This window comes from Camelina sativa, chromosome 5 (genome assembly GCF_000633955.1).
Source record: "Camelina sativa cultivar DH55 chromosome 5, Cs, whole genome shotgun sequence".
Classification (NCBI taxonomy): domain Eukaryota; kingdom Viridiplantae; phylum Streptophyta; class Magnoliopsida; order Brassicales; family Brassicaceae; genus Camelina; species Camelina sativa.
Window position 1 is genome coordinate 3,297,601 of NC_025689.1, and position 15,052 is coordinate 3,312,652.

The 15,052-nt window shown below is 33.0% G+C and overlaps 2 protein-coding genes across 2 annotated transcripts; both read left to right on the top strand.

The window, feature by feature from the left end:
- On the top strand, positions 4,767 to 6,167 carry LOC104785221. Its single transcript, XM_010510396.2, has 3 exons — positions 4,767 to 4,917; positions 5,160 to 5,503; positions 5,794 to 6,167. Exons 1-3 carry the CDS (start codon positions 4,804 to 4,806, stop codon positions 5,969 to 5,971), a joined length of 636 nt encoding a protein of 211 aa, XP_010508698.1. The 5' UTR covers positions 4,767 to 4,803; the 3' UTR covers positions 5,972 to 6,167.
- On the top strand, positions 9,508 to 14,715 carry LOC104785222 (calcium-transporting ATPase 4, plasma membrane-type). The gene is made up of 7 exons (XM_010510398.2): positions 9,508 to 9,847; positions 11,239 to 11,293; positions 11,367 to 13,300; positions 13,386 to 13,541; positions 13,619 to 13,790; positions 13,880 to 14,178; positions 14,262 to 14,715. The coding sequence occupies exons 1-7, from the start codon at positions 9,677 to 9,679 to the stop codon at positions 14,565 to 14,567; spliced, it is 3,093 nt and encodes a 1,030-aa protein (XP_010508700.1). The 5' UTR covers positions 9,508 to 9,676; the 3' UTR covers positions 14,568 to 14,715.

A 15,052-nucleotide genomic window follows, 5' to 3' on the forward strand; every position in this document is an offset into this window, starting at 1 on the left:
TTAACCACGCTTTCTTACATCATCTTGACGACAATATATAAATGGAACTAAATGAGTATCGGTACAATAGCACAGGTTGAACTTTATTTTATACCAAAATTATGTATATATTTTGTATATTAAAATAATTTTTTATATTTTTATTAATTTTTAAATAATCTTATCATATAATTTTAACGTTTTACATTTAATCCATCGTCAGTTATAAAGATTATAACTCAATTTATCATATAATCTATTACATTTGAACTCATATATCGCTTACACTTATTGATTCGGAAGATTTTGTAAAAATTTGTTTATATATTTTGTTCCTTAAAGTGGTATTATTATTTTGAATTAGTTGGTTAATAATAGTGTGAATGATTAATGTAAATTTTCTGTAGATATTATGGTTTGTGTTCAAGAATCCTTGTTATTCTTAATAATACACCTAAAATAATCAAGAGAACCCGTAAATCTCGATTACAATAATCAAGTGAATTCGTAAATCTAACTATACAAATAATATATTTAAATTATTAATGTATTAATGTATTAATTTTATTAATATACTTTCTTTTTACCCGTAAATCCAGACTATACAAATAATGTTATATTTTTTTTTATATGAATACAGTGTATTCTGGTGAATGGAGATGTCAATGATTTATACTACAAGTTTGGATAGATGTTAGGTAAATTTATTTGGTTGCATAATCGGAAATCACGCTTAAGAGTAATTAATTTATAAGATTTTTTTTGCCTTATGTAAATACACTCTTTGGAGATTTTGTTTAATTCTTTTAAATTTTGTTTTTAAGAATATCCTAAATTTAGGTATAACTAATGATTACAACCTAAATATTATAACTAAATATACAGAATTCCGATTTCGTTTCTGTTGAGAGGGAGAGGGAGATGCTGACCTGGGTACGCCATGGATCACCCTTCGATCCGTTGGTCCGTGGTATGCCATCACTGCTCCCCTTCCTCTACCTTGGGTCTGATTCGCCATCCTCTGTAAATCAGTTCTGATGCTTCCGCATTTCTGAGCAAAGCTGTTGTATGAGTCCATTCTTTTTTTTTGGTGTGTTTCTAGGGATTGAAAGATCCGAGATTATCCTCCCTCCTCGACCAAGAAAAAACGAATCAGGTAGAGTTATCCTAAAATAAAGTATAATATGTATATATATAACCCCGAGCGATGAGAACCTCCTCAAATATGTATCATTTGTTAGTCTAATATGTATAAATAATGGAATTGTTTTTCACATAGTTTACTTAAGTTAATCCTATTTAACAAAATTTAAATCTAACATTTAACTCTCGCAGTTCTAGATGTAATAATATATATATATATATATAATCTTGTTCAACACTAAAATAACAAATAAATTGAACTAAGAAAAAGATGTATACTAGAACAATTGGTGCACACCCAAAAAATTCAAGTACAATTAGGAAGGGAGGGAGTGGAATATATTTTTTGGTGATTAGTCTAAACTGGCTAATACAAATTTGCTGCTCATTTTGGTGGTGATATGTCAAATTTTAGTATTACATAAAATTCGATGTTCTTATATTACAATGATCAATTAGTGAGATTTAAATTGATCATGAGGATGGCTTATTCTCTTTATGAAAATGGATCAAACATTGATCTATATTATATAGATATATAATTTTGTAACTGAAGTTCATACAAAATAACCACTTTAGCAAATATATCATTAAATTCAAATCAGTTAATGAAGAAATATCAAAAATATTAAAAACTGACTAGTAAGGAAAGAAGTTAGCAAATATATCTAAAACTTCCAGATATTTGGTTTATTCTCTTTATGAAAATGGATCAAACATTGATTAATATTATGTAGGTATATAATTTTGTAACTGAAGTCCATACAAAATAATAATTTTAGCAAATATATCATTATATTCAAATCAGTTAATGAAGAAATATCAAAAATATTAAAAACTGACTAGTAAAGAAAGAAGTTAGCAAATATATCTAAAACTTCCAGATATTTGGTTTATTCTCTTAATGAAAATGGATCAAACATTGATTTATATTATATAGATACTAGCAATCGACCCGCGCTACGCGCGGTAGTTATATGNATTGATCTATATTATATAGATATATAATTTTGTAACTGAAGTTCATACAAAATAACCACTTTAGCAAATATATCATTAAATTCAAATCAGTTAATGAAGAAATATCAAAAATATTAAAAACTGACTAGTAAGGAAAGAAGTTAGCAAATATATCTAAAACTTCCAGATATTTGGTTTATTCTCTTTATGAAAATGGATCAAACATTGATTAATATTATGTAGGTATATAATTTTGTAACTGAAGTCCATACAAAATAATAATTTTAGCAAATATATCATTATATTCAAATCAGTTAATGAAGAAATATCAAAAATATTAAAAACTGACTAGTAAAGAAAGAAGTTAGCAAATATATCTAAAACTTCCAGATATTTGGTTTATTCTCTTAATGAAAATGGATCAAACATTGATTTATATTATATAGATACTAGCAATCGACCCGCGCTACGCGCGGTAGTTATATGAAGGTGTATTCCGAGTTTTGTTGTGTATATTTTTTTTGGTTTTTGTAAATTTATCTTTACGTTTGTTTTTGTATTTAATTTTGGTTGCTTATGTTGTTTTGTTGGATATTGTTTTTAAAGGAAAAATTGAGATCATCTTGTGTGTTTATAATGCTTTTAAAAAAAGTTATTATTAGAAGTTAACATTGTTTAGTTGAAGTTGTTGTTTTGTTGTAGCTGTTAGTTGTCATTAATTTATTATTATTTTCCATTTTGTGGTTGAATTGTTTTATAATATTTTCATATGTATTTTGTAAACTGTTGGAGTAATTTTTTTGTCAATGTTTTAGTGTTTGGAGTGAAAAATATTGTGGATTTTATTAAAAATAATAAATAAGTTATTTATTGTGGATTTTATTGTCAATTTTTTTTCTAGGCTATTTTTGTTTGTTTCATTCAGACCCAATTTCTCTGTAAGGCTTATAATTTATGGGTTAATTGGACCATTATTTGTATGTTATTAAGTTGAAATTGATTTGTTCTTTTTCAAAATCCGATGTCCTCGTGAACGGATAGGAGAAGAGCAATTTTCCGATCTAGAGGTATGTTTGAGGATTGAACTTGTGTCTTTGATGCTCGTAATCGTTTTTTTTCAGTCATTCTTATCGTAATCGTTTTCCCCTGATTTTTTTTTTGGGTTTGCGTATTTGGTTGAATCCTTGCTTGCTTCGCATCTATTGGGGATATTTGGTTATCCCTTGTTGATTTTGTTAAAGGTGAATGTCAATTGAGTTGCAAATTCGTTTATATGAAAATATGTTGGCTTCTTTAGGTTTCCTAATTAAGTTGTGAGTTGTTTTGTGTTATTTGTTGTAATTTTTTTCCCGTTTGTCCTGTGAGTGATTTTTTTTATTCGATGTGAGTTGTGTTTTGGGGAAAATTAATTTGCTTGTTTATCTTGCTGTAATTTTATAAAGTCCGGGTTGTTTTTTTTGTTTCTTCGGTTGTCTTTTTTATATAATTTTGTGTTACGGTTATCTGATTGTGACGTTCATATATCTGAATCTTTTTAGTTTATTAAATGTGTGTTCATCTCTTTGTGTCTTTGTCTTTGGTGATGGATTTGTGAAGTGCTGCCAAATAATTATTTTAACTGATTTGTAAATTGTGTTTCCTTGATTCTTTGAAAGTGTTGCTTGGGTTGCCTTGTTTTGATATTTGAAGTTTTAAATTATGATCAGTTTAATAGAAATCTTTAACTATATTATTACCACTAATGAAAAATTATAGTATTGTTTTCTTATTTTAACATTTAATTCATTTTACATAATTATTTTTTATTTAAACTTTCGATTAATTATAATTAACAAAAAATATGCACTAAATGAATATTTTAAATTTATTTTAAAATAAAAAAATTGAATTCATAGGATTTAAAAATAGTGATGGGTCCAAAGAATTTGAATGAAATAGTGTTGAGCCTACAGATTTTAGATAAATTTTAGTTGATCAGTTTGTCATTTGTATGATTGTTTAAAGGACTTATTAAAATCTGTAAGGTCCATAAAATTAAAGAAGATGTGGCTGATGTGGCAGCTGAGGTGGCTGCACCAGGAGTGAGAAAAGCTAACTTTATATATATAGATATAATATTGTACAAAATAATCATTTTAACAAATATATCATTAAATTCAAATCAGTTAATGAAAAAATATTAAAAATATTAAAAACTTACTAGTAAGCAAAGAAGTTAGCAAATATATCTAAAAATTTCAGATATTTGGTTTATTTAAAATATTTTGATATTTTGGTCTAAATATATATGCTATTGGTGCTAAATCTTTGAAGTGGCACAGTTCGGTCATGTTTGTAGAGGATTCAGAGTTCGATTCTTGGGAAAAGCATATTTTTAACATGAATGCCGTTTGATTCGGTTCAGTTATTTTCAACTATCCAATCGGTTATTGTTCACTAATCCCGGTTCGGTCCAATAGGGGAGAAGCTTATGATTTAATGGACATAAGGTTTTGTATGATTTGATGGAATTAATTGTTAATTACATGATTTACGCAAGTAACTGAATTCGTTTTTAAACTCCGGTTTACTGAAATTCGGTGATAACCGAATGTCTATTCTTGAAGAAAACCGAACCGGACCACGTTTTAGTCCCTATTCTTGTGTTCTGCAGATTGAGGGAAGCTAATTTTGGGGAAATNAAAAAAAAAAAAAAAAAAAAGACTCGAGAGAGAGAGAGAGATGAGGAAGTTGAATCCGATTATGAAACGAGGATTGAAAGCTGTTGAAGATGGTGGTTTAGTGAAGATCCTCCAATCTGAAATTCGTCACGAAATCTCTCACCCTCGTTTCCAGGTATAGTTTGTTATCTCCTTCTTCTTCTCCTTTGTGTCTCAGACCCTCAGTGTATATAGTCTCGGTTGAGTTTTCGATCAAAATGGTGCTCAACATTAGTTTGATCTGACTCTATTATCAGTTCCAATTTCATTTTTATTGTTCTTTTCTGGATTGAGTGACATTAGAGTATTCGATGTTGAATCACATAAACCCTAGGATTTTCAATTGTTAAAAGCTAAGTACATACATTATATATATAGGGTGCTGAGACTGGTTCTCTTGGAGATTTCAAACTGGAATGGGATTCTCCTGAGAGCCAAGATGTTGTTCTGAGGAGAGAGTTTGATTCAGGGGAGGAGGTTGTAGTCTCTGCTTTACTGAAGCCAGAACCAATAATAATAGAAGATGATGATGATCTAGTGTTTCCTAGGGAAGCTCTTGCCAAAGTGTGTATCAAAAAGCCTGCACTCAGCTCTATCTTGCATTTTGGTTGCCGCGTTTACGAAACAGGATCTGGATGTTCTCATTTCGACGTCGAGAGAGCCTGCTTTACTCGGTCTCTAGTGTCTGCTCCTTCTTCTACTTATAGAGATAACTTCCTCAGGTGAATCATTATATCCTTCTCCCCCTCACTGCTAGATTGAGCTCTTCTAATTACACTTGTAATTAGCATTGCAGACTTACAATTTCATCTAAAAGTGGCATTTTTCTCGGTTTAACAACTTAGGTTGAACTTGTTAGTTAGTTACTTCATCGAAACCTCAAAGCATTTGGTTACATTTTTGCTTGGAGTAGTTGTTCTATCATATGTATCGACAAAGAAAGAAGCAGACTGTTATTGGTTATATGTAGCTTGTTTGATATCAATGACCGATGTTGTTTTCTTCTTTGTAGGCCAGTAGATTTTAAACTATGTTATGAACTACGGCGATATCTAATATCCAAGGGAATAAGTGAAGACTTGACCAATTTTCTCTTGTGTCACCTGAACAAGAAGGAGCAGGATCAGTACGTTAACTGGTTATGCAAGCTTGAATCAACAATGTCACATTCTCCAAGTCCAAAGCCTTGAGTGTGTTTGCCCCATAAGCTTATTTCTTCTTTTCACCTTCTTTTTTTTTCTGTTGTTGTAATTTTGGAATGTTCTTGCAATGGTAAAATGCCTTAGGAGTAGCATTATTAGCTAAAAGAGAGAGTCCTTGCAATTGGATGTTTTTGAGGGAGGGAATATTTTTATTGACAAAATACATGTTAGCTGTTTTAGACTATTTCCAACAAATGGACCCCAAATCGTATGCTTTTGAATGTTCAAGGAAAAGCTTGGTTTGAGATAATAGTAATCGATCTGTACATAAACCATACCCTCATTCATGTATTTGTTGTCTTAATCATAATACAAATATAAACTGAGAAAAGAATCTGACTTTTTATCCAAAGATATGCCTTAAAATTTAAAAAGTGAGAGAAAAAGGTATACTATAAAAAGTCTTTACGAACCGAAAACTGAAAAGCAGCGTCAACGTCAAGTGCTCTGGTTCCTCCACAGTCGAGGCGGCGCATCTCACTATATATATGCTATTTGTTTGGTTTTATAGTTTAATTGTTATTACCTTATATAAATTAAGACGTATGAAATTGTTAAATCTTCGAAGTGGCGCAGTGTCCGCAAACCATGTTTTTACCATGAGTTAGGTTTGATTCGGTTAACCTAATGGAAATCGGTTTTTTTTTTTTTGAAATTCTCATGTACAACATGGTCCCAATAATATCATAAATTAATAATAATGTAAATTTACACATATATATAGATATATATGTTAATATAATAATGTACGTTTTTGCTAAAGCTCATATCTATAAACAATTGTGATGTTGTATTTTCAAACTATAATAATATAAAATATTTTGTAACATGGCGTAAAGATAGCTACATTTTTTTTTTAAGTTTTAAGTTTCTAGATATCCATCATTTACATTTTGATAGTTTGATTGACTATTAAAATACAACAATTGATATTATTTATTCATAAATTCGAATTTATGTATGTCATGTGTATAAGTGAATTTGTCTTTGTATTTGTAATTTATTGTTAATAATATTTTTTAAATATTACAAATTCAATTCCAATAACATAAAATTTAGAACATCTAAAATTTAGAATATCTAAAAGCCTTAGATTCTAGCTTATTCTGACATTATAATATACAGAATTCCGATTTTGTTTCTGTTGAGAGGGAGAGGGAGATGCTGACCTGGGTACGCCATGGATCACTCTTCGATCCGTTGGTCCGTGGTATGCCAACACTGCTACCCTTCCTCTACCTTGGGTCTGATTCGCCATCCTATGTAAATCAGTTTTGATGCTTCCGCATTTCTGAGCGAAACTGTTGTATGAATCCATTCTTTTTTTTTTGTGTGTTTCTAGGGATTGAAAGATCCGAGATTATCCTCCCTCCTCGACCAAGAAAAAACAAATCAGGTGGAGTTATCCTAAAATAAAGTAGAGTAGGAGGCATCAGAATTTTGTTGGTCTAATATGTATAAATAATGGAACTGTTTTTCACATAGTTTACTTAAGTTAATCCTATTTAACAAAATTTAAATCTAACATTTAACTCTCGCAGTTCTAGATGTAATAATATATCTATATATATATAATCTTGATGTAATAATATATATATATATATAATCTTGTTCAACACTAAAATAACAAAGAAATTGAACTAAGAAAAAGACATATACTAGTACATTTGGTGCACAAAAAAAAATTCAAGTACAATTAGGAACGGAGGGAGTGGAATATATGTTTTGGTGATTAGTCTAAACTGGCTAATACAAATTTGCTGCTCATTTTGGTGGTGATATATCAAATTTTAGTATTACATAAAATTAGATTTTCTTATATTATAATGGTCAATTAGTGAGATTTACATTGGTCATGAGGATAGTTTATTCTCTTTATGAAAATGGATCAAACATTGATTTATATTATATAGATATATAGATATATAATTTTTTAATTGAAGTCCACACAAAATAATCATTTTAGCAAATATATCATTAAATTCAAATCAGTTAATGAAAAAATATCAAAAATATTAAAAACTGACTAGTAAGGAAAGAAGTTAGCAAATATATCTAAAACTTCTAGATATTTGGTTTATTTAATATATTTTGGTATTTTGGTCTAAACATATATGCTATTTGTTTGGTTTTATAGTTTAATTGTTATTATCTTATATAAATTAACACGTATGAATTTGTTAAATTTTCGACGTGGCGCAGTGGCCACAATTCATGCTCATGTTTGTTGTGGACCAGGTTCGATTCTCCGGTAAAACATATTTTTAAAATGAGTTAGGTTTGATTCGGTTAACCTAATGGAAATCGTTTCGGTTTGGTTCGATTTTTAACCGATATGATTTAGACCTAACCAATTTCCTCTTGTGTCACCTGAACAAGAAGGAGCAGGATCAGTATGTTAACTGGTTACGCAAGCTTGAATCAACAATGTCACATTCTCCAAGTCCAAAGCCTTGAGTGTGTGTTTGCCCCATAAGCTTATTTCTTTTCACCTTCTTTTTCTTTTTTGTTGTTGTAATTTTGGAATGTTCTTGCAATGATAAAATGCCTTGGGAGTAGCATGATTAGGCTATTTATTTAGCTAAAAGAGAGTCCTTGCAATTGGATGTTTTACCGACAAAATACATGTTAGCTGTTTTATACTATTTCCAACAAATGGGACCCCAAAATCTTGTATGGTTTTGGATATTCAAGCAAAGGTTGGTTTGAGCTTTGATCTTATTACAGACGATTAGTCCTGAGATAATAGTGATCGACCTCTACATTCATGTATTTGTTTTTTTTAAATCAATACTTAAATCATAATACAAATATAAACTAAGAAAAAATCTGACTTTTAATCCAAAGATATGCCTAAAAAGTTTAAAAGTGAGAGAAAAAGGAATAATATGAAAAGTCTTTACGAACCAAAAACTGAAAAGGGAAATGAGAACAAAAATTCGTAGCACGGCAGCGTCAAGTGCTCTGGTTCCTCCACAGTCGAGGCGGCGCATCTCACTCCCCTTTTAGTGGTTTTTTTTTTAATAATCCATCCATTATTTGAATACAATAAAGCAACATGTTTTTTTTCCTAACCAATCAATTACTATTTTTTTTATAATGTGATTAGTTTAAATAAGCTGCCGAATGTTTGACAATTTGTAATTTGATTATGTGTGATGTGCAAATGGAAAGTCCAAACATCATATAGTACTTCAATTTGTATAACCGGCCTAATCATATCTTAGTAGAAATATACTATAATGTGTGTACTACTTGTAGTTTGTTTAATTATTCTCGGAAACACAAATGTATATAATTGTGAATCTGTAATCTACTCACGTGACATAGCATCATACATAGATACTAGTAAAAAATAAACAATTATAAAGCATAGAGATCTTTGAGGTTTACAAATTTGATAAAGACATACAAAAAAAAAAAATATTATCACAACACAAACATGTATGTGGACCAAATTGTAAAATATAAATATTCGACCGGGTCGGATCAATTATCCGAAATCACGAATGAGACAAAAATGAAATTTGAATATATGGGCTCTATATCGGAGCATATAATTCGGGTCGGGTTTGAGTAATCCAATAAAAGCAACTACTCTCTCAAACCAATCCGTAGCTCAATCCTCTTTCTCTTTCTCTCAGTCTCAGACTCTCTCAGCTGACTTCGCGCCGGCGAAGTTTAATCTATACAATGTCTAATTTGCTACGGGATTTCGAGGTGGACGCGAAGAACCCGTCGCTAGAAGCTCGACAGAGATGGAGGTCGTCCGTCTCTATCGTGAAGAACCGTACTCGTCGTTTTCGTAACATCCGGGATCTCGATAAGCTTGCTGACTACGAGAACAAGAGACACCAGATCCAGGTTCCAATTTTTCTTTTCTCATCTTTTTGTTATTCGAGTTCTGTTTTTTTTCGTGACGGCGTCGTGTTCATAAACAACGACGGAGATAGCATAAAAAGTTTAAGTATAGTTTTACGAGGAGACTTTTCCTTTTTCATGAAAACTCAAACTCATAGTGATGAAAAGTTAAAACCACTTTTGAGTGAATTAAGGATTTAATTAAAAAAAAACTCAATGTCTAATCATCTTTTTGCTTTGTATCTTTTCTACACTTTCTTGAAAGTCTTTTTTTTGTTTGGTGCAAATAGAAAGCATTATTATAAAACTGTTTAATTTGTATCTTAATGACATAGTATAAATGTACAAATGTGTTATCTTTTTTTTTTTGGGTCATTAATCATAACGTAATATATAAGTTGGGATGTATTATTTGTTTCGTCGTTATCTTTGTGTAATATTCAATTTAGGGAAACCAATATTTTAATTGCCAACCACACATATGATAATGACATCTAAGTTGTATAGTTTCTCACTAGTGTCCTCTACTGTGTTTTTTTACATATGGATGCTTTCTTGTCGTTAGCTTACTAACAAGGATGAGCCAATTTGAGAGGCCACGAAAAAAAAAGTCTGACCCTTTTATTTAGTTTCTAACTCTTCTTTTTGCGACTGAATCCAAACACCAAAGGACGAATTCTATTTTCAATACTTGTGCCTTTTTTTTTCATCTATAATTAGCATTTTTTGTTTTTTCCTTCAATTTATTATCTAGTTCTTGACTTATGTACGAGTACGACTCTTTGACTTCTTGTGTGCAATTGCTATACTTAAGTTACAAGGAAACTTCGCCTAGTGTGTCTATTCGTAAGGTTCTGAAACAGAGATATCACCATTATTCTCTCTCTCCCCACTTGCACAAACCTAATAAAGAAGCATTTTTGGGATTCTTTTGGATATGATGAGAGCTCATTGTCTTTTCTTCTTTTTCCCTTTTGGTCTCTTTTTTTTTTTTTTTTCTAGCGTTGAAATTGAATCACTTTTTAGTCTGTTTTAAATAAAGCAAAATGTTTTATAGCCCAACTGTTGAATAAAAGAAAGGGATTGTAGCTTCCATTCTTAAACTCAGATCTTAAAGTGAGGGGACTGATTAGCACTTTAGATGCTATTAATAATCCTGGTTCCCTAGATATCTTGGCTACAATAGGTTTAGTTGTGTTTTGTAAGATGAGATCAGTGATATAATTGACGTTCCAATGGTGTTGCAGTCTTGCAGAAACCTACTATCTTAGAAAACATAATGAAAATTAAGCAAGCAATGGATTTGTTCTTCTTCAGTTTCCTATATGACCAAAGATTTGCATGTTGTGGTGATTTAATTTATCTGTTACCTCACTCTCTTTACTCATTATCAGGAAAAGATCCGAGTTGCTTTCTACGTTCAAAAGGCAGCTCTTCAATTCATCGATGGTAAGATATGCATGCTACTAGATTTATATGGTGACTGAGTTTATATGGTGATGTTAACTTTTCTTTTCTGTAGCTGTTGCTAGGCCGGAATACAAGCTCAGTGATGAGGTTAAGGGAGCCGGATTTTCTATTGAAGCAGATGAACTTTCATCTATGGTTCGCAAAAATGACACTAAGAGCTTGTTACACAAAGGTGGAGTTGAAGAAATTGCTAAGAAAGTATCTGTATCTCTCTCTGAAGGCATTCGTTCGAGTGAAGTTCCTACCAGGGAAAAGATATATGGAGAAAATCGTTACACTGAGAAACCAGCCAGATCTTTCTTTATGTTTGTTTGGGAAGCGCTCCATGACATAACCCTTATCATCCTTATGGTGTGCGCTGTAGTATCAATAGGCGTGGGTGTTGCCACAGAAGGATTTCCACAGGGAATGTATGATGGGACGGGGATCTTGCTAAGTATACTCTTGGTTGTCATGGTTACTGCGATCAGCGACTACAAGCAATCTTTGCAGTTCAGAGACTTGGATCGAGAGAAGAAGAAGATTATTGTACAGGTCACCAGAGATGGGAACAGACAAGAAATCTCCATTCATGATTTGGTCGTTGGAGATGTAGTTCATCTATCTATTGGGGATCAAGTTCCAGCTGATGGGATTTTTATATCTGGATACAACTTGGAGATAGACGAGTCAAGCTTATCGGGCGAGAGTGAACCGTCACATGTGAGTAGAGAGAAGCCTTTTCTGCTTTCAGGAACCAAAGTTCAAAACGGTTCTGCAAAAATGCTGGTGACGTCAGTTGGTATGAGGACTGAGTGGGGAAAGTTGATGGAAACGCTGGTTGATGGTGGAGAAGATGAGACTCCTCTGCAGGTGAAGCTCAATGGGGTTGCAACAATAATTGGTAAGATCGGTCTAAGCTTTGCTGTGCTTACGTTTCTGGTATTGTGCATAAGGTTTGTCTTGGAGAAAGCAACATCTGGTAGCTTCACCAACTGGTCATCTGAAGATGCAATGACGCTACTTGACTACTTTGCAATCTCTGTAACTATCATTGTCGTTGCCGTACCCGAAGGTTTACCTCTAGCAGTGACCTTAAGTTTGGCATTTGCTATGAAGAAGCTGATGAGTGACAGGGCACTTGTGAGGCATCTTGCTGCATGCGAGACTATGGGTTCTTCTACTTGCATCTGCACTGACAAGACAGGGACCTTGACTACTAATCACATGGTGGTCAACAAAGTATGGATCTGTGATAAAGTTCAAGAGAGGCAAGAGGGAAGTGGAGAAGGCTTTCAGTTAGAACTACCAGAAGAAGTTCAGAGTATTCTTTTGCAGGGCATATTTCAGAACACTGGTTCTGAAGTTGTTAAGGATAAAGATGGAAACACTCAGATCCTAGGATCCCCAACGGAAAGAGCAATACTCGAATTCGGTTTGCTTTTAGGTGGTGATTTTGGCGCACAACGCAAAGAGCATAAGATACTCAAGATTGAGCCGTTCAATTCAGACAAGAAGAAAATGTCTGTTCTTATAGCTCTTCCTAGAGGTGGTGCACGAGCTTTCTGCAAAGGCGCATCTGAAATAGTGTTGAAAATGTGCGAGAATGTTGTGGATTCGAGTGGAGAATCTGTTCCACTGAATGAAGAACGGATTACGAGTATCTCTGATATCATAGAGGGTTTTGCTTCAGAGGCTCTGAGGACTCTCTGCTTGGTTTACAAAGATCTAGATGAAGCTCCTAGTGGAGATCTCCCTGATGGAGGCTACACAATGATAGCAGTTGTTGGTATCAAAGATCCAGTACGTCCGGGTGTTAGGGAAGCCGTTCAGACTTGTCAAGCTGCTGGAATCACTGTCCGTATGGTCACTGGAGATAACATAAGCACAGCCAAAGCAATTGCTAAGGAATGTGGCATATTTACTGAAGGAGGTTTAGCTATAGAAGGTTCAGAATTCCGGGATTTGTCTCCTCACGAAATGAGGAACATTATCCCCAAAATTCAGGTTCTTTGATATATGGTAGCTAGAATGAATTGTTATCCTATTGAAAATGTTAAGTATATTAAAATTTCCTTGGTTCTGCCTTCAGGTAATGGCTCGGTCTCTGCCACTGGACAAACATACTTTAGTCAGCAACTTGAGGAAAATTGGAGAGGTAGTTGCAGTGACTGGGGATGGGACAAACGATGCTCCTGCATTGCATGAAGCAGACATTGGACTTGCAATGGGAATAGCTGGAACAGAGGTAACCCCTAGTTATTCTCTTAATACTGGTTTGGTTAATCAAAAAGACTTGAGATTTAACGTTCCCGAAATATGCAGGTTGCAAAAGAGAATGCTGATGTGATCATCATGGACGATAACTTTAAAACAATAGTAAATGTCGCTAGATGGGGACGTGCTGTATATATAAACATTCAGAAGTTTGTTCAGTTCCAGCTAACTGTTAATGTTGTTGCTCTGATCATCAACTTCGTCTCTGCTTGCATCACAGGTACCATCAGACAACATTCAGACACTGTCTTTCTTCTATTATTTGGTCATATATAATAACTGTTTCTTTTGGTTTCTTATTTAATCCAGGATCTGCTCCACTCACTGCTGTGCAACTGCTTTGGGTCAACATGATCATGGACACACTTGGTGCATTGGCTCTAGCAACAGAACCTCCCAATGAAGGTTTAATGAAACGCGCACCAATCGCTAGAACTGCTAGCTTCATCACCAAAACCATGTGGAGAAACATCGCAGGTCAAAGCGTTTACCAGTTGATTGTCTTGGGAATTCTCAATTTCGCAGGCAAGTCAATTCTCAAACTCGATGGCCCTGACTCCACAGCCGTTCTCAACACAGTCATCTTCAACTCCTTTGTCTTTTGCCAGGTACCGCTCTGAAACAAAAACACTAACTCAACTCTTATATAAAGAATAAGTAACATGATATATCAAATGGTATGCAAAAACAGGTATTCAATGAGATCAATAGCCGGGAGATAGAGAAGATAAATGTGTTCAAAGGAATGTTCAATAGCTGGGTCTTCACATGGGTAATGACAGTGACGGTAGTGTTCCAAGTGGTCATAGTGGAGTTTCTTGGAGCATTTGCTAGCACCGTTCCGCTGAGCTGGCAACATTGGTTATTATCAATCTTGATAGGATCATTGAGTATGATTGTAGCCGTCATCCTCAAATGCATACCAGTGGAGTCTTGTGACCATCACGATGGCTACGACCTGCTTCCTTCTGGTCCTTCTTCTTCCAACTCTGCCTGATAACGTTTCTATATGTTCATCTTTTTCTTTTTTTTTGTTATCCACATAGTGATTTTCAAATATGTAAGTTTTCTGCTTATTTGGATACTACTGGCACTGCACATCCTTATTTCTTTTACCACGAATGAAAATTTTGTTTTTTCACTTATTCCAATCCTCTCTATACGAACTTGTGGTTGTAATGTAAACTCTCGCTGCTGTTGAACGCCATTAAACAAACACGTTGTTAGAAGTATTTAGTAGATACTAAATACGTAATGTGATTAGTCTATTGACTATATTGACAAGATTCGTTTGTGACAATGACAACAATTGACATCTACTATTTTCGTATCCTATAAACATCTACGGTTATAGCCTTTTAGGTAATGTGATATGTATATACATCATTATCTTTCCTTGTCGTAAAGGTGAAGCCTATAATTTACAAATAGAAGAACACCTACACGTAAAGTTAAAAAAAAAAAAAAAAAAAAAAAAAAAAA